At 38.7% G+C, this 24293-nt stretch overlaps 1 protein-coding gene across 3 annotated transcripts in view; it reads left to right on the forward strand.

Annotated features, from left to right (window-relative positions):
- Window positions 1-24293, forward strand: part of CD4H9orf85 (chromosome D4 C9orf85 homolog) — a 112338-nt gene that overhangs the window by 31959 nt on the left and 56086 nt on the right. For all 3 annotated transcript variants that reach the window (XM_045043849.1, XM_045043850.1, XM_003995404.6), the window contains exon 2: window positions 5554-5660. In XM_045043849.1, the coding sequence (XP_044899784.1) occupies window positions 5554-5660 (107 nt within the window). The remainder of the gene's footprint in view (window positions 1-5553; window positions 5661-24293) is intronic.

Consider the following 24293-nt stretch of genomic DNA (forward strand, 5'->3'; position numbering starts at 1 on the left):
ATTACTATTTTAAATTTTCTGCATGTTTGAAATTTTTCATAATAAAGGTGAATGTTTTTAGAACTCATTTAAGAGAAATACTATTTATGATGGCCTTATTATATGCAGTGCATCCCTATAGATCCTATTGATATCAGGCATCTGCACTCCTGAGAATAACTTTTACCTCACTGTGTTTGACGTTACGTAACACCAGACTACTTTGAGAACCCTGGTAGAAAACAGCTCTGTGAACCGCTTTATCTTGTAAGGGTGTTTTTGAGACCGTGGCTTATTTCTATGAGTTCCTTTTTGGGAAAGATCAGACTTTGGGTTTCAGTAGCAAGAATAGTTGTGCTTCCTCCGAGAAATTGGGTTTTTGGCATCTTACAGACATTGAAGCAGGTAGGGGAGTGGAGCTCATGTTTTACTGGCTGCTAGAAAGCTCTGGCTAAGAAACCTTGGATCTCACTTGTGGTCCATCACTCATGGTGCGCTTCCTAGCTGTGCTCTTGACCGGCTTCATCATCTTCCCTGTCTACCCTCACTTTCCCTGTAATTTGATTCCCTCACCTACTTTTGGTTGTGTTTATTTTGAAGATACTGTATGCCCAACAATGTTCTGGCCGTATTTATTTAAAAAAAAAATTTTTTTTTTCAACGTTTATTTATTTTTGGGACAGAGAGAGACAGAGCATGAACAGGGGAGGGGCAGAGAGAGAGGGAGACACAGAATCGGAAACAGGCTCCAGGCTCTGAGCCATCAGCCCAGAGCCCAACGCGGGGCTCGAACTCCCGGACCGTGAGATCGTGACCTGGCTGAAGTCGGATGCCCAACCCACTGCGCCACCCAGGCGCCCCTGGCCGTATTTATTAAAAGGATTTAAACAGTTTTTGATTTGAAAGTCACAACCTAAAAGACACATTTTTATGTTAGTATTATTAGTCATATAAGTTCTTGCTCCCAAATCTAGAGATTATTAATCCTGTCTAAGGGGTATTAATAGAAAATTTTAAAAATATATACTTTTAAATATAAATAGGATATAAAAATCCTGTTTTCTGGAGTAATACTGTTGTAACTATATTAGCACCACAACCTTATTTTGGAGGACGGGGTAATGCCAGGGAAGAACAAGGCCATTTCATGGAAATGGATTTTCAGCAGCAGTTAGAATTGTTATTCTTTTTAATAATTTAGATTTTGGGGCGTCTGGGTGGCTCAGTCGGTTGAGTGTCTGACTTCAGCTCAGGTCATGATCTCTCCTGTTCGTGAGTTCGAGCCCCGCGTCAGACTCTGTGCTGACAGCTCAGAGCCTGGAGCCCGCTTCAGATTCTGTCTCTCCCTCTCTCTCTGCTCCTCCCCTGCTCATGCTCTCTCTCTGTCTCAAAAATAAATAAAAAAAAACAAAAACAAAAAAAAAATTTTTAAATAGTTTTTTAATTCTTTTTTTTTAATTAATGAAGGGAAGAAAAATATACCATTGTTTACCTTTAGCATTTCTTTTTTTAACACTAAAAAACATTTTTTTAATGTTTATTTATTTATGAGGGAGAGAGACAGAGAGAGCACGTGAGCAAGGGAGGGGCAGAGAGAGGGAGACAGACTCTGAAGCAGGCTCCAGGCTCTGAGCCGTCAGTACAGAGCCCGACGCAGGGCCCAAACCCATGAGCCATAACATCATGACCTGAGCCAAAGCTGGACCCTTAATGGACTGAGCCACCCAGGCACCCCTACCTTTAGCATTTCTTAAAGAAATATGATGTACAAAAAAATCCTAATGAAAGTTATTAGTTATTTATTCTTGAGTGGTATTCAAATTCCTTTCTCTATTATAGTATCTTCCTTCTATTAAATGGCACTTTATATTTTATACAATATTTTTCAGTATTACCATGTTGATACAGATATTATATTTGCAGTTTGCCTCTTGGGTGGTAATGTCCTCATCTAATTTCTTCTTGAGATTGCTGTATTGTATTACAAAAGATGCATTGTCTGACAATAGAATGTTTACTGCAGGAATAACATTTACTAGTGTCTTTTGATACACCTTAAATTTATTCTGACTAAAAAAAAAAAAGGTTGATAAACAAGGTTTTCTTCTTTAGCTAAGTTCCACCTAAGTTCAGTGGAATCTCATGAAGTTTTCTTCCTTCAAAGATCTGGAAAGTAGCTTGTTAAACAAAATTATCTTTAAAGGATTTTATACTTACAAAACTAAGTTTTGATTTTATATTTGGGCATGCATAAATCTGAACCTTAATAACCTATGATTTCTACCAGGAGGGATATGCTAAAATTAATTGCCAAAACAGGGTTAGTTGTAAACATAGGTGTGAGTAAGGTAAGATCGCCATCTTTGCTCCAGGCAGAATGGTTCCTAGAACTAGGATTAGCTTTCATTGCTCAAATCTCTGGATTTGACTTTTTCTGGTTTGCCAAAATATGGTAAAACAGAAGTACGTAATTTTCTCTCTTTTTGCAACTATTTTTAAGTGAAAGTACCATGCATTTGTATTCTTTCATTCATTTCTTAACACGTGAAAATCAAGTTTAATTTTGTAGTAGTGCCTGTTAGTCATGTGAACTCTCTACCACATCTCCATTTACACTGCTTCACACATCCCTCACAGGACAAGTTTCCACAAAGACCTGTTTTGTTCTACTGTCCGATCCACCCTGAAGAAACCAGTTGCCCAGCTATGTGCAGCTTTGTAAATCAAGATGAACTGGTCAGAAATTGGATACAGAAACAAACAAGAAACTAAATAATGCTCCCTGATTAACAAGCAGAGTGTGTTATATATAATAAAATTACAATAACAAAATGTTTTGCATTCTAAGAATATTCTAGCTAGAAAGCTCCTGTCACATTCATATTATAGTCATAATTCAAGTCATTAGCTTGTTCCCATGACTCTTAGAGTTGGGCAAATACAAGTAATGCTTTAAAAAAATTTTTTTAGTGTTTATTTTTGAGAGAGAGAGAGAATGAGAAAGAGAGAGAGAGAGCAGGGGATGGTCAGAGAGGGAGACACAAGAATCAGAAGCAGGCTCCAGGCTCCAAGCTGTCAGCACAGAGCCTGATGCGGGGCTTGAACTCACAAACCATGAGATCATGACCTGAGCCGAAGTTGGTTGCTTACCAACTGAACCACTCAGGCATCATCCTGCCCGCCCCCCCCCCCCCCCCCCCCCCCCGCCATAAGTAATGCTTTTAGTAAGAAATTCCAGGCACCAGAGGGCAGTGAGAGCAAATGATGAGATGTAAACTTTAGTTCTGGGTATTCCTTAGCAAGCCTTATGTGGGACAGCTAAGTATCGAGTTTGATTAAGAAGAGTTTAGTATTGGACACAGATTTTCTTCTTTTTGGAAACAGGTAACAGACCACAATAAGCGAAGAATACAGCCTCATGCAGAATTTGTTTTTCTTTTTCTTTAAAAATTTTTTTTTAATGTTTATTTATTTTTGAGAGAGACAGAATGCGAGTGTGTTAGAGGCAGAGAGAGAGGGAGACACAGAATCCGAAGCAGGCTCCAGACTCCGAGCTGTCAGCACAGAGCCTGACGCAGGGCTGAAACCCACTAGCTGAGAGATCATGACCTGAGCCACCCAGGTGCCACCATAATTTGTTTTTCCAGGGACTCTACATCTAGGTTGGGGAGAAAGGAATACCCAACACACAATTCATAAGTAACAGAATATGTTTTTTACCACAGAAGTAAAATCAAACAAAACGTATTCACAGCTTAATTTATGATTTTTGAACATACCCTTGAAATATTTTCTCTTTGAGTAAATGTTTTGTCAAATTATTTTACCTTCTTATGTAGAACTTTAAAGACTCAGCATCAGATAACCTCCCAAAGACTCTGCATCTTTTGTGATGCTTTTCTGTCTCCTCTTGAGAAATTAAAAAAGGAAACAAAGGAAGCAAAGAAAAGATAAAATGACCTCTTCTCATTGTTTCAACAATAGGCAGAGACCAGGCCTGCAGAGCCAAAGTAAGATAGAGAATTCTCAGAGGACTTAGTGAGAATATAGAGTCTAGGTCCTGAATCACACGAATATATTATAAAATATAAAACGAGTGGGGAGAACACATGACACATTAAAATTTTTTTCATCCTCCTAATTTCCCAACACATTTTGAGAAGAAAACCCTAATAAAAATGGGGTTTTCCCCCTCATAAAGCCCTTTTCCCACCACAGATATTCCCAGCACACATTTATTTTCTATTCTGAAGGAATCAGATTAGAAATCAGTTTTCTAAAACATTTTTTCTTTCTGTGAGAATACAGAATTACAGTTGAAGACTAAGTACGCTTTTGCTTCAAGCTGCTTCTCCCTGACACTCCTTTCTCAGGTATCCTGGTCTCTGCTCACATGCCTCCAGGTTGACAATTTGGGACTATAATTTCTCAGCGTATTTTCTTGTTTCTCAGTGGTAAAGTTCGAATTGTTGGAAACAGTAGGCTTAAAATATGAATTAGGTTTTTATTATTATATTTTTATTGAATATAACCTACACGCAGTAAAATGCACATATCCTGTCTGTACAAATTTGAGTTTTAACATTTGTACACATCAGGGGGAGCCTGGGTAGCTCCATTGGTTCAGCATCTGGCTACAGCTCAGGTCATGGTCTCACGGTTTGTGAGTTTGAGACCCGCCATCAGCACAGAACCTGCTTCAGATTCTATGTCTCCCTCTCTTTCTGCCCCTTGCTTGCATTCTTTCTGTCTCTCTCTGAAAAGTAAATAAATAAACATTCAACACACACACACACACACACACACACACACACACACACACACACACACACACTTGCACACATCAGAATCAATGGGGAGGACTTTGTAAAATAGTCCTGCCGGGGTGCCTGGGTGGCTTAGTCAGTTAAGCTGCCAAGTTTTGATTTTGGCTCAGGTCATTGATCTCGCAGTTCATGGGTTCAAACCCTGCATCAGACTCTGTCCTGACATTGCGGAGTCTGCTTGGTATTCTCTCTCTCTCTCCTTCTCTCTCAGCCCCTCCCCTGCGCTCTCTCTCTCTCAAATCTAAAAACATATACTCCTGCCAAAAGGTTAATTCTGAGCTCCACCTCATTAAGAATCTTTGCCTTTGTAAAAGAACCAACTTGAGTAATGCATGTAAAAATACATAGTGTAAAAAAATATACACATATTGTATCTTAAAATATTACACCGATTAAATTTAGGTTACTATTTTATTATTAATTAATTGATTCATTTATTAATGTATATTTATTTTTGAGAGAGAAGCAGAGAGTGAGCAGGGGAGGGGCACAGAGGGAGGGAGACACAGAATCCCACGCAGGCTCCAGGCTCTGAGCTGTCAACACAGAGCCCAAGTTAGGGCTCGAACTCATGGACTGCGAGATCATGACCTGAGCTGAAGTTGGAGGCTTACCTGACTGAGCCACCCAGGCGCTCCATAGGTTACTATTTAAAAAAAAACTTAAATTTCTCATGTGCCTTTTTCATGGGTTTGCAATGCTGGCTCACAAGTGAAATTTTTAATTTGTTTTTCTGTTTGTTTTTAAGAAAATTAATGCAAAGCTTCATGATGGAGTTTGTCAGCGCTGTAAAGAAGTTCTTGAATGGCGTGTAAAATACAGCAAATATAAACCATTGTCAAAGCCTAAAAAATGGTGAGTTATATTTCTTAATTACCAATAATATATGTATCATAGTTTATTCCTGCTTTATAAAGTGGATTCATCCTTGTCCACCCCATTCTCCTATAAATAATGTATCATTTTTATGGGTTCTTGTTCATAAAAGATGGGTTAGGGAAGAGAGGAGAGAGTTGGTTTTGCAAAATTCTGTCTCCCATTAACCAGGTAATAATATTTATTGTGGATCATCTTTACCAAAGTTGACCAAAGTCTTGAAAGGAGTCTGATGTTTTTGTTTTTATTTTTACGTTTTGAGTATAGCTGACTCACAATGTTACGTTAGTTTCAGGTGTACAACACGGTGATTCCTCAAGTTTATACATTATGCTGTGATCACAAGTGTAGCTTCCATCTGTCACCCGGGCGGGGGGGCGGGGGGAGGGTGTCCTTTTTTTCTTAAAATTTTTTTTATGTTTATTTATTTTGGATAGACAGAGATAGACAGAGCACAAGTGGGGGAGTGTGGGCTCAAACTCACAAACCGCAAGATCATGACCTGAGCCAAAGTCAGATGCTTAACTGACTGAGCCACCCAGGCGTCCCAGGGGTGTGACCTTTTAATTCTATCCATGAAGATTACTGAAATGGTTTAGATCAAGTATCAAATAAATTGCTAGACTGATAACCTATGGTTTCATTTCTTTGAAGATTTGGGTGCAAATGAAAAGGTACTGGACTTTGTTTCTCATCCCTCAGTACCTTACCCTTTTTCTATAATTCTGGGATTCTCTTTTATCAGCCTATGTACATCCTGGTGCTGCTCCCTTATATCCTTTAGCTCAACTGAGTAAGAATCATACTGGGGGATAATTGCTGCTTAAAAGAGAAAAGTGATTATTTTAAATATAAAAATTAACATTAGTATGTGCAGTAGTTTTTTTACACATATACTGTGAGTTTTAATTTAGTAGTCTATATAGTAGATCTTTGAAACACGTTTGCTCCTTGTTGCTTTATTTTTCTTTTAGCTATTCAGTAGTTGTATGTTCCTTCAATGTATTCATTTCTTTTTCCTTTATGGGAAGAAGTGTTACCTGAAGTATGGAGGGCTCAAGCTATTGTTTTCTTGAGAATATTTAACATTTTTGAATGTTTTAGTTGGGGCAATTTATTTTGCATAAAATACTCCTTTTAATACTGAGAGGTAAAAGCCTTTAGGTAGGATAGTCTGACTTCAGCTATTTAGATTTTTTTTCCTGTTTACTCTTTGAGAGCAGAACACCCAAGTCGTTCATGGGTGTAATTGACCCCCTTTTCATTAGATACGTGAGTTTCTCTCTCCTCTTCTTCGGTCTTTTCCTCATGTTCTTTAGCATTTCCTTACAAAAGAAGATACTTTTAAGCAAATCCGATGAGTTTTATGCTAATTGGCCCAAATTAGCAGTAGAGAAATTGGCAACTGTTTGTACTATCCAATGCTAAATTTCCATGAATGAATTAGCTGTGTTTTCTACTGTGTTCTCTATAGCTGGTTGTGCTATAAACCATGTAGTTTTAGTTTATAGGCTTACTATGAGATTTGTAGCTTTCTAGAAGCACTTGGCTGGCTCAGTCGATGGAGCATGCAACTCTTTATCTTAGGCTTGTGAGTTTGAGCCGCACATTGGGTTGTAGAGATTACTTTTAAAAAAAAAAATCTTAAAAAAAAGTGATTTCTAAGTGTTGGTGTAACTTTGAGCGTCTGGTTGGCTCATTCAGAAGAGCATGTGACTATTGATCTTGGGGTCATGAGTTTGAGCCCCAAGTTGGGTATAGGAATTACTTAAGTAAATTTAAATTTAAAAAAAAAAAAATCTTAAAAAAAAAAAAAAAGGAAAAGAAAAAAAAAGAATGGTTGGATTTGGACACCTAGACCCAAAGGTTAGCAATTCTGGCCTGTCTTGGAGTCATTGAAGTGAAGGAAACTCATGATAATGTTGTCATTACCTAGGTAGTAAGTACAGTGACCCAGAGCCCTTTGAGAAACTTCAGGTGGGTCAGGAGATGAAGGCTAAGAGGACCTCAGGAGTTGCTGTTCCACATCACCCTAAGGCAGATGGGGTTAGCCACAGAATAGCTAATGATGAGTGCAAAATAAAGGAAACATATTACTGTGTAAATACCTGATTACAGATAACAAGACATTTAAGCCTAATGGAAGATCTTTAGGAATAAAGAAGCCCAAGCTAATGTAGAACAAATGATTACTTATAAGAGACTAAGAAACTGCTAGTTAAAACAAGGTCTGAACATGTTCCTTAGGAAGTCACCAGCCTGGCCCAGAACATCTTGAATTTCAGATTACACCAAACACATGACACATTAGGCATTTTGGAAAGCCTAGCCTTCTGACTCCAACCCAGGATTGGGAGTGTCGTAGAAAGTATAACTAACCTATATCCACGTGGCTTTCTCTGCATATTAACGCTTTACCAACATTGTAAGTGACTTAAGTCCACTGATGAAAGGTACTCATGGTAACATAACTTGTTTAGAAATTTTGAATGTTTTGTTCAAGTTGATCTCACTTAGACATTAAATTTGTCCTTTGTCAGGATCTATATAAGAGGTTTTCTTTGACACTGGATGTGTCTTTTGTGGAAAGATTCATTTTCCAGCACCCTGAACATTGTCATTGGTTAAAGTGTTGAATATTCCTTGTCTAGCTGTCTCTTGCCACAGATTATGTAACCAAATGATGTACATAGGGAAAAGTTCAACCAAACATAAAATTTAAGAAGAGGGAGGCTATTTATAGGTGACATCTCTTTTGGAATGAAGTAGTGTTCTGAATTTTGGGAAAATCGAAGCCCTTTGATCTCATTCATTATACTTGTAAATTACCAAAACCACACACAGTTAGCAAATTTCCATTGCCCATGGTATGTAACCCCAAATTTTAGACCCCAAAAAGAGTTAGACATCTAAACTCCTCCAGGTTATCTATTTTGACGATGGAAACAAAAATTGTATTATATTTGTACTTGGCAGAAAATGTTTCATGTTTCCTTTTCCTTTTCAGTGAGGTGATATGCTATGGGACTTTTATAAGCATGTTCTTTATGACAGTTTCTCCTAATTACTGAAAACGACCCTGGGCTGTTCCTCCAGACTTTTCAGAAAAGACTAGATGTCCTCACCAGAGCTAGAAGAGGGAAGAGTTGAAACTGTGTATTTGCTGGAGGGGAGTGGGATGAGGGGATAAAAATGCAGGTTGCCCGTTAGTGTGATGTTAACATACTGGTACTACCCTTTGATGTAAGGTAATTTTAACTATCATTGAATGCTCAGATCTTCAGGTCTTTATAGAAATAAAGTGAAAGGCTCATAAAGAGAATGCTCAGCTTTTCACAGCTTTTCTTCTCTGTAAAAGAGCTAAGATTAACCACCACCCTGTTTTATGCCAATCGGAGATTAAGGCGATTCTGTGGAAGGATCCCCCACTCCTTTTGGCTTGTATTTTGATCTTAAGGCCAGTACCTGCTCCTCTCTGGTGGAGGGCTTCTATGGTGCTATAACCAACATCTCCCGTGATACCCAAATGGTAGAATTCTTATTAGGCTTAAAGATTACTTACAAATGTAAGAATTGTGGATGAGGACGAGTCTAAATCTTTTTGTATAAAACCTCATTGTTCAAGGGCCCTGTTTTTGACTTTTGAAAAAGAAACCTATTCATTACCATGCCTGGTCAGTCCCAAGTCATTCATGAATCCTTTAAATAACCTTGGTGTGGAGCTGACTTATTGGAAGGGCAAGAGGTCTTACAAATATTAAATGATTTCTTAAAGAAGAAAGGAGTCTTGACATTTTTTACTTAAAATTCATTTCTTGACATTATTTTCCAGGTATAGTGGAAATACAGATAGGTAAAAGACTATTCCCTTCCTCAAGATAAGAAACAAAAGAGGCGCTTTTTTTTCCCTCCTATTTTCTGGGCTCAGAGGGATTAAACGTTTTACCCAAGATCAGAAAGTTCAGATTCAAATGCAAATTGATTCCATTCCAAAGCCATGTTGTCCTGTTCTACAGTGATTTCTCATTCTTGTATTATTCATTCAAAAAGTCCTTTTCCCTTCATCTGAGCCCAAAGCTGTATTAATTTTTATAGTTACCTATCTTGTTTATGGATGTTATCCACTGCTGAATACAACATATAAAACTTTATTTACTCATTCATTCATTCATTCATTCATTTATTTTTAAGTAAGCTCTATATCCAACGTGGGGCTTGAACTCAGGACCCTGAGATCAGAAATTGCATGCTCTATTAAGTGGGCCAGCCAGGCATCTAGACAAATAGATTTTATGTTCAGGCACTGAAAAGCCTATGTTAGTATCTAGAAACTTCTTCTTTTTTTTTTTTTTTAATTTTTTTTTTTAATGTTTATTTATTTTTGAGAGAGAGACAGAGTGTGAGCGGGGGAGGAACAGAGAGAGAGAGGGAGACACAGAATCCAAAGCAGGCTCCAGGCTCCGAGCTGTCAGCACAGAGCCCGACATGGGGCTTGAACTCACCAACCGTGAGATCATGACCTGAGCTGAAGTCGGACGCTCACCGACTGAGCTACCCAGGCGCCCCAGTATCTAGAAACTTCTTACACCTTGTGTTTCAAGTAACCAAGAAGCCTTTTTCAGCTATTAATTTAGAAGCGTTATAGGTAAATACCCATATTTCTGTTAGAATCTGTAGCCTGCCTCTTTTCTCTTCATAACAGAAAAGTTTACCAAGAATATAGTGTGAGCTTATGTTTAATGTTACCATAGTAACCGAAGAGACGGGAGAAGCTGGTATAAAACAGCAACAGGCCACAACAAATTGGGGTCTGACTTTAGAAGTGGACTGACTTATGGGGCGCCTGGGTGGCTCAGTCAGTCAAGCATCTGACTTCGGCTCGGGTTGTGATCTCATGGTTCATGAGTTCAAGCCCCACGTCAGGCTCTGTGCTGCCAGCTCAGAGTCTGGAGCCTGCTTCACATTCTGTGTCTCCCCCTCTCTCTCTGCCTCTCCCCCTCTCATGCTCTGTCTCTCTCTGTCAAAAATAAAGATAAACATTAAAAAAAAATTAAAAAAAAAAAAGAAGTGGACTAAGTCCTCTGTATTAGCAGTTCTCAACCGGGAGGGGAGGATTTTACCCCCCAGGGGATATTTGGCAATGTATGGAGTCGTTTTTGATTGTCTGACTAGAAGATTTGGGTGTAGCGATTCCTTAAAAATCAAATATTTTAAAAGTGTATTTCGTCCTAAAAAATATTTTAAGTGAGGGGAAGAATGGGTGTAACATGCCTTGCACCCAGCATTGCTCTAGGGATGTCTTGGTCTAAAAGTTTCAGGACACGTGGGTGCTTAAAACGCTGTTTGCTTTTAAATGGAAGTCACTACCCCTGGTTCTCACATCTAGGTTTTTAGCAGAAATTATCTAATTGATAACTTTTAAGATTTATTGCCTCACTGTAGCCCTTAACTCTTCATATTTCATTGCATTAAATAAGTGAATTCTCCTCTATGTCACCTCTACTCAAATGTGTTCCTTGGCCCAGAGTTTGGATAAACTAGTATTTTAAAAAAGGCTTATTTCACATAAATGTTTCAAGGGCTCCTGCCAGGAGGAGTTGAGTCTCCAGCAGCAGGAGGCTAAGTGGAGTTTTGTCCCCAGGAAGTTCTGCTTTTGTATGGCTCCTGTAGTGGGTGAGGGAGTGGGGGTGGGGATGAGGTTCTCTAAACTGTGGGAGAAAACGAAAAGTAACCCTGTTTGGGGGAAAGAGGGGAGGAGGAGAGGCTCCTAGGCGGGTCAAGCCACCCTGTTGGCTTGCTCCTCTCACCATATGCTTGCTTCCTCTTTGCCACCAAGCTTTTTTTCTGACCAAATTAGCCAAACTAAGACCTTCAAGATAATCTTGTACAGCAGGGCTGTTCTTTTTAAAGTTATCTATCTATCTGTCTGTCTATTTTTGTGGTGGTGTAAAAAACAAATAACGTAAAATTTACTGTTTTAACCATTTGTGAGCGCACAGCTCAGTGGCGTGAAGCGTGTTCCCACTGCTGTGCAGCAGATATCCAAAACATTTCGTCTTGCAAGTTTGAACTCTACACCTATTAAACAATGATCCTCTTTCCCCCCTCTCCGGCCCCGCTCCTTTGGCTCTTGGTAGCCATCCTTCTAGTTTCTGTCGCTGTGAATTGGACTACTTGAAATACTTCGTATACATGGAATCATAACAGTGTTTGTCCTTTTGTGACTGGCTTATCTCTGCGTAGTGTTCTCCAGGCTCCTTGTTACAACATGAGACAGAATTCCCTTCTTTTTTAAGGCTGGGTAATATTCCATTGAATGTTGGTGTATGTGTGTATATCACTACATTTTGTTTTTCATTCACCTGTTGACGGACACTTAAGTTGCTTCTACCTCTTGGCTGTTGTGAATACTGCTATGAGCCTTAACATGCAAATACCTCTTCCAGACGCTGCTTTCAAGTGGGATTGCTGGATCATTTGGTAGTTCTATTTTTCATGGTCTAATTTAATTATTTTAATCTTCATACTTTTTTTTAATAGTGATTGCACCATTTTACAGTCTTACTAACAGTGCCCAAGGATTCCATTTTCTCTGTATCTTTGCCAACATTTGTTTGCAGTTTTTTTTTTAAATAGCACCTTTCACATGTAAGGCACTGGGCTATATACTCTAGAAGATACCGAAATGAATCTCCAACACCAGGGAGTTTTTGATCTATTAGGACAGACAGGCCCACAAATAATTCTTGGGCAGATTGTGAGAAGGCTAGTTATAAGTAAAAGGTGAGAGATACACAGTGAGACTGCAGAGGAATAATAAAATGAAAACAGGAGAGATAGATCTAGAAAAGATAGGAATTAAAGGTAAAAGAGTCCTGTAAACCATGCTTATAGGAAACCCTGTGAGGAAGTCACCAGAGAATGGAGGGAAAATGAACAAGAATCCCATGTTCCCTTTGACAGATAATGTGGATAATGTCAAGCTATCTCTGTATGTAGTATTGTCTTTGGGTTCCACATAGATTGTCATTTGTTCAGGGACAGCTGGCTCGTTCACACTCAGTCAGAGGAGTGTGAGACTCAGGCTTGGGATTGTGAGTTCCAGCCCCACATTGGGCATAGAGATTACTTAAAGAAAAACAAAACAAAACAAAACAAAACAAAACAAAACAAAACAAAACAAAACATAGGGGTGGCTGACTGGCTCAGTGGGTAGAGCCATTCAACTCTGATCTCAGGGTTCAAGCCCCACCTTGGGAGTGAAGTTTAGTTAAAAAAAAATAAATAAATAAAATCTAAAAAAGACTAAACATTGTTACATACTACAGTATTATCAGTCCCTTCATGTTATCAATGTGTGACAATTAGCTATATAGTTAGGGTTCTTTGCTTCTATTCTTCAGCTCCAGCATTTCTTATAATAGGTTGAGGCTCTGATGGTTAATCAGTGATATGAGAGTTGTGGAACCACATTCCTGGAGTATTAAAATGTCCTAGAGTGGAGTTTTGGTCACAGGTTGCTTTTCATGGGATATCGAAGTGTATGGTGACTATAAACCCTGGCTTTATTCTTGCCCAGAACCTCGGTCCTTAATATTTAAATGTCAAGTGGAGAGTTTTCATGACTGTCATCAGTTGTTCACCTGTTCATGAAACCTACTTTTTGACATTAATATTGATTGATACAGCAAACTTTGATGGAAAAGTGCCTGCTCTAAAGTGTAATAATGTCCATTATCTCTTTTTTTCTAAATTTACTCTTGGTCAGAGGGTGAATGCTTTGTACTCTTCTAAGAATTGTTTGAAGCAAATTTAGGGGCCCCTGGGTGGCTCAGTCAATTGAACCTCCTCCTCATGGTTTTGGCTCAGGTCAGTGGAGCTTCTGACTGTGGAGCCTGCTTAAGATTCTCTCTCTCTCTCTCTCTCTCTCTCTCTCTCTCTCTCTCTCTCTCTCTCTTTGTCTCTCTGTCTCTGTCTCTTTCTCTGTCCCCCCACTCCCTCCCTCTGCCCCTCTCCCCTGTTGATGTGCTCTCTCTCAAATTAAAAAAAAAAAGCATTGTTCTAATCAAATCTACGTTGGTGGGAAGAGGTAGTAGAATCTCTCCACTTATTTTTTATTTTTAGTTTTTAAATTTTTTTTATTTTTGAGAGAGAGACAGAGAGAGTGCAAGTTGGGGAGGGACAGAGAGAGAGAGGGAGACCAACCAAGGATCTGAAGGAGGCCCTGCACTGACAGCAGAGAGCCTGATGCCAGGGTTCGAACTCATTAACTGTTGACATCATGACCTTAGCCGAAGTTGGGTGCTTCACCAACTTAGCCACTCAGGCGCCCCCGCACTTATTTTCAAACACATCATTTAGGGACACCAGGAAGTGAATTGTAACTTTTTCTACTCGAAATTCTTAGAATTTGAAGATACTGTTTCCTTAAAAGCATTTTCTAATTATATCATATGATGTAATTCCTTAATATAGTTTCAGAAACTTTCTACGTAGCAGATTACTTAGAGTCACGGCAGGAGGTGTGGCTTTATGGAATTCTGTCAATGTTAAGTTTCTATGATTGGTACACTAAGGGTGGAGTACCATAGCTCATTGTTTATGAAAGCACCTAGGCATCACATGTCAGGGTATTACAAGTGGAGCTGAATTATGATAAAGGTTAATGTGTAATAATATAACCAGGAAATGAAAGCAATCCTAGAGAAGTTGTGGCAAGGTAAAATAAGCCTTTTACTTCTAGCAGGTACTAGAAATATAAGCTCAATTCTTTTTCCCTTGGTATTTCTTGTCTAGATCAGTGGTTCTGAAACCTTTTGTTTCAGGACCCCTCTGTAACTCTTAAAAATTACTCAGGACCTGAGAAAGCTTGGTTTATATGGGTTGTATTTATTAAGATTTATTGTGTTAGCTATGAGAACTCGAATTTTTAAAATAATTATTTAATAAATAATATGAATATAAACAACATGTGCCCATTAAGGATTAATAATTTTTATGAAAAATAACTTTTGAAACAAAAATATTAGTGAGACAAGTGGCATTGTTATACATTTTTACAAATTTCTTCTGGCTAGTAGAAGAAAAAGGAAAGAGTACATCTTAAAAGGATTAAAAGTACATTTTAATAGCTTTTTCAAGATAATTGTAGAAATCCTATCAAGAGTCACATGTTCTGCCCACTGAGCCAGCCAGGTGCCCCCATCCCTACGTGTGATTTTGTAACATAATGAATTTGGAAAATATTATTCCACTCAGTTATACCGATCTTCCGAACGTTGGTATGTTTTATTATACAATATAAAAAATCATGTGAATATCACAACAATGTCACTAAACAAGACTGAGTTTTTATTTTTGTTTTTTTAACTGAGTTTTAGGAGTTTACAAATAGAGTGATTACTAGTACAATTTGGTGCCCCTCTCTTTGTTCATGCTAAGGTGTCAGTAGTTTTAGTATCCATTATGAAGAATGAGACTCAAAGTGACTTTCAAAGATTATATGACAAGGGCATGTCAGAGCTGGGCTAGAGTCTAGGTCTCCTGCTTCCCAAGTCAGCGCTGTTTTCAAAATAGTATTTGTAGCAGTTCTTCGAAAACTTCAAATTTTGCCCTGATTTTCACCCTTAAATATGTACTATATATTTTAGCTTTTAATTATTTATTCTTTCCTTTTGTGTCTTTCATTGTAAAAAAGTAAGTATGGCAACTTTTTTTTTTTTTTAAGTATACTACTGTCTCCTTTGTCAGTAAACATGGTTTATAGAGTGACCTGTGTTTTTGACCGTGGTTTCCACTGAAATGCTTAATTGTGATATATGCATGGTCAAGATTGTTTGAATGTTTCTGGGAATTATATTCCATGGAGAAGTAAAAAGAAGGCAAAACCCTTATTTTAACATCTCTGAAGTTCTTTTAGTGTTGGGCTCACAAAATATTTAAAATAGAGCCATTTTCAAGGGAAAATAGGTAAAATTTGTATTTAGGTTAAATTTAAAGTTTTTCTTTACTGTGTATTTTATAAGAAAATACACTCAGGAGTGATTAAGTCATTTTCAGCCATTTTAAAAGATGTTTCAAAATACTTCACAAATTTTATAGCAGCTTGGAATGTGTGTCTCTTATCATTAAAATAATATCAAAACCCTTCATTCTTAAAATCAACATTCTTTGGTTACACAAATGCAGTCTTGAGGTGAAAAAAAAAATGCAGAAACTCAATTACTTTCAGACCATCTTTTATTCTACTCCTACAGCCTGGATTAAGAGATTTGAAAGAGAAGGCACACAAAGGTACTTACGTGCAAGGGAAACTGGAAGGTTGTAAGTGTAAGTGTATAAATTTATATTACATTTGCACAAACATTTCACATTTATAGAAAGGAAACATTTTAAACTTGTGTGTCTCCTTAAAAGATGGGTCTATTTATAGTCACGGAGTTATTAGCCTAATAAAACCTGACTGTTTTTCAGAATGGATTTAAATTTGAAAAGAGCATAATTGCTTTCAGCAATAGAATTCCTTCTTTTCTTTGAATCGGCCATTAGGGTCTCAGCCATCAGTAGGAACCCTGGCAAAGCCCCACGTCTAGGCCATATTACTTTTATCTGGTCAAGAGTTCTCAAGTGGTAATGTGCATAAGAATTTCTTGAAGAGCTTAACAGATTCTTGGGACCCATCCCCAAGATTCTGAGTATGTAAATAATGGCTGTAACCCATACATCTGCATTTTAATAAGCTATGCAGGTGTTCGAGTCAGTGTTAAGAGTCACTGTTTTGGGGACTCAGTGGGTTAGAGAATGTAGATTCTGGGATCTTTTGACTCCAGCTTCCAAAACAGGATATCCTATTGTCAAGCCTATTTTACATGTAAATTTTAACATTTAACAGTTCTGTAAATACAGTTTTATCCCTGAATTAGCAATTTGAATACTTAAGGATTGGCTCACCCCAGGACTCCTCCGTATGAAACAACACATCCATAGAAATGAAAACATTCTAATTTCCTTGAAGCTTCTGATGAACCTAACCAAGAAGGACTTTCTTTAAATTATTTTAAACCTTAAAAATAAAATTGAAGCCAAAAGAAAACCTGAAACTTTTTCCTAATCCATTTGGATTGTTAGAACTTTATCCATGTGTGTTCTAATGGTCCACATTTTTAAAATCTGTTTTTTTATTGCAGAATAATTAAGTAAAGCTTTTTGGAAAACCAAAATACAAACATACAAATAATTTAACAAGAAAATTGTAATAATTATTTTCACTTAGATTGTATATCAAAGAGGGTTTTTTTTTTTTTTAGTTTTTTTTTTTAATTCTAAATTATTTTTCTCAGTCAAGTCCCTGAAGGTATGATGTGTATGCAGTACAGTATTAAAGAACAAAATTCAACTGAGTGAATTTTAATGATCTTACTGGCTTTGGTCATTGATTCATAAATTGGGCAGCATACAGTCTAGCAGATAGAAAGCGGCTCCAAGGAGATACACAAATTGATAGGCATTTATAGGCAGAAGGGAGTGGGAACAAGGAGATTCTACTAAACAAAAAAGCCAGTTGGTTACTGCAGGCACCTCTCCTGGAGGCTGGCTGGGGGCTGTCGGGCAGATGACCTAACTGGTGCTGATTGGGAGATGCCTGATGGGTGTGGGATTCCCTTTCTGGCAGAGCTGAAAGTGAACTAAGTCTTGGTTTGGTGACTTGGGGCTTAGCATAAACTGGTCCAATTTGGGCCTGCTTTTATGTTTTTAACAACAGTTTGATAATTTTGAGAAATGAATACAGTTGTGAGACTAGTACCACAATTAAGATATAGGACAGTTCCATCACCCCCCAAAACTGGGTAGTCACTCCCATCTGTTCCGGGGTCATTGAACACAATGGCCAAGAAAGAATTCTTGAGACATTGTATGCTGCAACTTAACAGGTTTATTTAAGTAGCACGGGGTCAGCGGTCAGGACCCGTGGGCACAAAGAACTGCACTTTTGTTGTATGAAGCTGGTGGTTACACGCTTAGTACTCAAGGGGGGTGGAACGTGCAGGGAGTATTAGATCATAAATATCTTCTTTGAATTTGTACTTGTAAAAGTACGTTTGCAAGATTTCTCTGGTATTTATCATTCAGTTCAATATCAACTATTGGTGAGATATAAGATACACAGGCAATCATAAGACCCTTTAAGAATGTAGCAACCAGCACTTATTTGATCCTTATCAAAACTATGCAGGCTAGAAGTCAGCCTTTGGGGCTAACAGTGAACATTTGTCTGCTTCTATCCTTCATCATTTCCTCCCTGACCAATTTTCAGTCCTAAAATCTTTAAGGATGTTGAAGGCCGAACGGCCCATGTGCTGTAACTTCTTCAAGCCGACAGGGGCCGTAGAGATGTCCCTACTAATGGACTGAACTGGTTGCTCTCTGTCCCTACAAGTAACTATTATGGAAGCCCATTGCTGTAGAGTCCAGAGCGGATATTGAGGAAGGACTGTTTTGTGTAGTAAGGATCATCTGTCAGCTGGGTGAAGGAGTTAGGAAGTTTTACCTGTACCTCGACAATAGGAGAGAATAAAGCAAAAGAGACAACACACTAGGATTAATATTACAATAAAAATAAGAAGTGTGGGGTGCCTGGCTGGCTCAGTAGGTAGAGCATGTGACTTTAACTCTGGGTTGTGAATTCAAGCCCCAAAATTGGTATAGAGATTACTTAAGAATAAAACCTTAAAGAAAAAAGTGTGATAAGAAGACCCTTTAAGATAGACTGTAGTCCCATTCCCAACCAAGAATTTAACCAAACATTGATAGGGCTAGGAGTGAGACATTACCTTAATTTGTATGTGTATATCTGCTAAAACTTGGGATACATTAGCAGAGTCATCTGGGAGATATATATATATATATATATATATATATATATATATATATATATATACACATATATACATATATATATATATATATATATATACATACATACATACATACACACACACACACAACATTTAATCTCAACATTAGCATAATAACTTCCCCTTTATCTTGCAGTCAGGATGTCAAGGGACATTAAGTTTTGGAGACCACTTTTTGAATTTATGGGTGACTTGTGTGTTGTGTTGGGTTAAAGGTGGCTGCTATATGCTTGGCTAAAGCCTCTATTTCTCACTTTTACATCAATAGTGGTGGCTTCGAGCACAAGTATGGCTAAGGCATAAAACCATTAAGAAGCCTTCTTTGCCTGATGTCTAGTCTTAACAATATTCTAATTATGAGGATTCATTGGCAAGTGGGAGAGGACGTGTCCCGGGAGATAAGGGCATTCCCCAGTGCATTCTCCAATCCAGTTAAAAGCAAGGTGAGGCCATCCATTATTTGTACAAGTTCATAGTTAATTAACCCCATGGAGTGGGGTGTGCTCTGGCTTTTAAAGAGCAATTTTGTTATCCTAGCCCCAAGGAACTGATCAAGGTGACAACTGACTTACACAGTTATTGGGGAGTCCATCCCATTGTCCAGCTGTGTAATCATATGTTTGTCGTATGAACAACATGGGGTCCCTTTTATTATCCCCTCAGAGTAACAAGCAGGAAGATTATCTGTATATGAGCTATTATGGCAGTCTCTTCGAAGTTTACCTCAAGTTGTCTAGCCTAGGCAAACAACAAACATTTAAAGAAATTAATCAAAACTAGAATCTGTGGGGCACCTGGGGACTTAGTCCGTTAAGTGTCCCAGTCTTGATCTCAGGGTCGTAAGTTCAAGGCCTAAATTGGGCTCCACACTGGATGTGAAGCCTATTTTAAAAAAACAAACAAACAACCAAATAAACAAAAACAACTAGAATCTATGGATATCATCAGGATGCATTTTTTAAAGTTTATTTATTTGGGGGCGGGGAGCATGAGCAGGAGAGGTGCAGAGACAGAGAAAGAGAATTCCAAGAATTCTGTCCTGAAAGCACAGAGCCCAACGTGTGGATCCATCCCACGAACCATGAGATCGTGACGTGAGCTGAAACCAACAGTCGGATGCTTAACTGACTGAGCTACCCAGATGCCTCTAAGGATGCGTTATTGAAACTTGTAGGAGCCTCTTGAGGCCAGAGCCAAGCCAAGTGTTTGTCATCAGACTGCTGCAATACCTGTAGATTAGGGTATATTCCTTGAGGCCCCCCAAATATCCTGAAGTTCCTACAACTGCCAGGAATTGACCTTCTTTATTCACCTGGTAAGGCTGCTGGGAACTCTGTAAGCAGGGTATCAAACCAACATTTCCAAGGTTCCATTGGCTCCATAAAGTCAGCCTTAATTCCTTAAAGCTGTCTCATCATATCTGAGTCTATGCATGTCTCTCTCAAATATGACGTTCTGGTTAAAGCTTTGGTGGTAAAATAACCAATGTTTTCAGTGGTGTCCCATTACAAGAACAGATTCTCATTGAACTTATGCAAATAACTATAGGCTATGGAAGAAAGAGAACTCAACTGAGTTTCTGAATTTCAGAGGGTTCAGGTAAAGAGAAAAGTTGAATGCTTCAATTTGTTCACAAGGGAATACTTTATCATATTTCTGTAAACCATGGATATTTTAAGAGAAAGTTTCCTTAAATCTAGGAGAGCAAACATTAGAGAACAAGCAATATTTCAAACAAAAGTCATGAAAACGATAATCATCTTCCTTAGTTCATTCAGCCCCATGTTATTTTTGTTCTGTTTGAATGCAGCTTTCCTATTAGTTCTGGAAATTCTTACACAGTTTAGTTTTATCCTAAAGATATCAAATACCTGTATTTGTCATATTCCTTTTCATAAGTCTCTTTGAAGATGAAACACATTTTGCAAGAGCATCAGAACAATAACTATAAATAACCAAAAAAGCTCAGAAATGGATGTGGTTAAAGATCTGATATGAGGGGCGCCTGGGTGGCTCAGTCATTTGGGCATCCTACTCTTGATTTGAGTGCAGGTCATGATCTCAGAGTTTGTGGGATCGAGCCCCGGGTTGGGCTCTGAGCTGACAGCATGGAGCCTGCTTGCGATTCTCTCTCTTCCTCTCTCTGTCTCTCTGCCCCTCCCCTTGCTGGTACCCTCTCTCTCTCTCTCAAAATAAATGAAAAAATAAAATTCACTCATAAAAAAAATGAAGATCTGATGTGAGAGTTCATTGTAATGTAGCTGACTAGGAAATCCAGTTACTTCTGTGACACATAACACTTCAAAAATCAGAATATCGAGCAATGACCTTGTCTAAACATATTAAAACTTAAGGAATTTTATATATTTTCTAGAATAGTTTTAGCATTTACCCATATAACATAACCTAAGAAAGTTTATCATTATAAGCTTGACAGTGCTTTCCAAGCAACATACCAAATAAATAAGTCTAATTAGTCAAAAAGACTTCATTTACCATTTAAATCTCAGGAAGTTTGTTAACGTTAGAAAGCTTTTATTTATTTTTAATTTTTAGTTAATTTATTTTTTCAATTTATATCCAGCTTAGTTAGCATATAGTGCAACAGTAATTTCAGGGGTAGATTCCTTAATGCCCCTTACCCATTTAGCCCCTCCCCCCTCCCCCCTCCCCCCTCCCCCCTCCCCCCTCCCACACCCCCTCCAGTAACCCTCTGTTTGTTCTCCATATTTTTTTTTTTCAACATTTATTTATTTTTGGGACAGAGAGAGACAGAGCATGAACGGGGGAGGGGCAGAGAGAGGGAGACACAGAATCGGAAACAGGCTCCAGGCTCTGAGCCATCAGCCCAGAGCCCGACGCAGGGCTCGAACTCACAGACCGGGAGATCGTGACCTGGCTGAAGTCGGACGCTTAACCGACTGTGCCACCCACGCGCCCCTGTTCTCCATATTTAAGAGTCTCTTATGTTTTGTACCCCTCCCTGTTTTTATATTATTTTGCTTCTCTTCCCTTATGTTCATCTATTTTCTCTTAAAGTCCTCATATTAGTGAAGTCATTATGGTATTTGTCTTTCTCTGATTGACTAATTTTGCGTAGCATAAATACCCTCTAGTTTCATCCATGTAGTTGCAAATGGCAAGATTTCATTCTGTTTGATTGCTGAGTAATACTCCATTGTATAGATATACCACATCTTCTTTATCCATTCATCCACTGATGGACATTTGGGCTCTTTCCATACTTTGGCTATTGTTGATGGTGTTGCTATAAACGTGGGGGTGCCTGTGCCCCTTCGAAACAGCACACCTGTATCCCTTGGATAAATACCTAATAGTGCAATTGCTGTAACCTCACAAAGTTTTAAAGCACGTGCCTAAATAGGATTACAGGTCATTATAAAACTTAATATTTAATGATATATTTACCAAAGCTGGCAATAGGAGATTCTACAGAAGGTTACACAATTGTTAGCAAAACTTAGCTCCCTTAATATTTAGAAGTTTCAATTCTCTTAAGTAATCAAAGACCTGAAAAAGACAAAACATAGCTTTGTTTTTCTGGACAGATAAAGAAAAAGAAACTGTTTACAATTTCTTATCAAGAGCAGACCAACAATCTGAAAATTTTTTGTCTTTTTAACAGAGAGAGAGGCAGAATTTCAGTCTTATACCAGTGTACTTTTAAAATCCATTCACTTCAACCTTAGTCCTGACCACGCGATGAAGTCCTTTTCCAAAGATTTCTCTTCACAAACCTTCTACAACTTTCCTTTTCATTCAAATTTTATCATAAGCCGTTTCTCTCCAAATAACCAGCCTCATTTTAGGACAAAATTACTTTCATTTTCCCTCAACAAAATGTATTTCCATTCCTTCTATCTTTCCCATGTATCTCCTACAGAATTACTTTCCTTATTCCATTATCCTTAATTATATTTAACAGAATTTTAACTGTTAGAAACCTTAGTTTCCAATGAAATGAAAGAGTAACTGATTGTGAACTGTTACACCAGCATTCTTTAGATAGGCAAATTTATAAATACATTTCATAATTTCTAAAAACATATTTTTCCATAGTGCAGTCTTTCAATAAAGCATAAAGCATGTTTCCCGACAGGCCCAAGTGTCTTCAGTTTCTCTGCAACAAGAAGGCAAAGCAGATAAACCTGTGTTTGGTAAACAAAGCTTTAGCAGTCCATATCTTTTGGAAAAGATTTAGATATCCAGTCGATTCAATCCTATTTATCATCTCACTTAGCAAACCTTCAAAGTTTTAGGTTACCAAATATTTTGAAAGCAATAAACCTTTTTTATGTATTTAACCTACCTGTTTTCATTATTTTAAAGTTTATTTACTTTGAGAGAGAGGGAGAGAGAGTGAGCAGGCACTCGGGGCAGAGAGTAGCAGAGAGAGAATCCCAAGCAGGCTCTGTGATAGGAGTGTGGAGTCTGACATGGGGCTCGAACTCACGAACCGTGAGATCATGACCTGAGCCCAAATCAAGAGTTGGACGCTTAGCTGACAGAGCCACCCCAGGTGCCCCTCGAAAATTTCGAGACAGCCAGATTTTAAGTCCTCTTTTTGCTGACAGATTGCAACAGTGATAACAGGAGCTTATTTGACCTTCGGTAAACCTTGATAGAATTAAAGTATTGTATTTAAAGCTGATAACTTTAAAGATATGTCTGTCTTAATTAAAGTAACAAATTTAGTCTAAATACTGAACATGTTGCACCTGGGCCCACTGAAAAGTCAGTCTATTTGTTCCCCACGGCCCCTCTTTACCTAGGGAGCCTGTGTAAAGTGGGTGGTTTCAGCCCAGGGAGGGGTCCCTGGACCTCTTCATGTTGACTGGGAAGGCGCTCCCGTTTGAACTTCTTGCGGAGGTGGCCCAGCAGGTGGGAGTGCCTTTCACTCCTTGATAGCGAGGGCAGGAGAAGTGGGAGCCAGTGGCACCAGGGACAGTGAAAATGGTGTAGGAGCCCCTTGTATAAGCTGGTGGTGCAGAAACAGGTGGAGGGGGAGGTGGAGGCAGAAGAGATGAGGTGCCGCCAGCAAGGCTGGAGGTGTCTAAAAGCCCAGATGGCACGGAAAGAGGACTCCTGGTCCTGAAGCTCATCAGCTCAGACAGGTGAACAGATGCGGTTTTTCTTTCTCACAACAAAACGTGAAAATAGGCAGTCCCTGAAGGGCTGGAGAAGACAGGGAACCTCCCTGACACAAAAGGAATGTCAGCAGCTGCTGGGGAATATTCCTTTAAAGCCCCTGTCTGGAGGTAGACTAACCAGACGGTTGGCTCCAGTTATCTCTGCCATTAACCAGGGAGATAAACGAGGGGGAAAAAAAAAAACCTCACATACAACAAGAGTCAGGCAACATTTATCTGGTCCTCTCAAGGTATATTCCAGATCTGACACATGGAAGAGGAAGCAAACAAAGAGGAGGCGAGTAACTCAGGAAAAACAGAGGGAGGCATGTACAGGATCTTGGCAGCAACCTGTTTACAGGAAAGAAGTGGGAGCTCGTAGGGAACAGGACAGAACACAGGTGATGTGGCAGATTAACAGAAGTAGAAGGGCCTGAGGCAGGTGAGCCGATGGTGGATTGAAGAGTAGAGGGTGAGACGATGGGTGTTCTCATGCCCTCTAAAGGAATCAGGACAGACCAGATACAGGGCCATGAAGAGCTGACCAT

Source organism: Felis catus, chromosome D4, assembly GCF_018350175.1.
Source record: "Felis catus isolate Fca126 chromosome D4, F.catus_Fca126_mat1.0, whole genome shotgun sequence".
NCBI classification, from domain to species: domain Eukaryota; kingdom Metazoa; phylum Chordata; class Mammalia; order Carnivora; family Felidae; genus Felis; species Felis catus.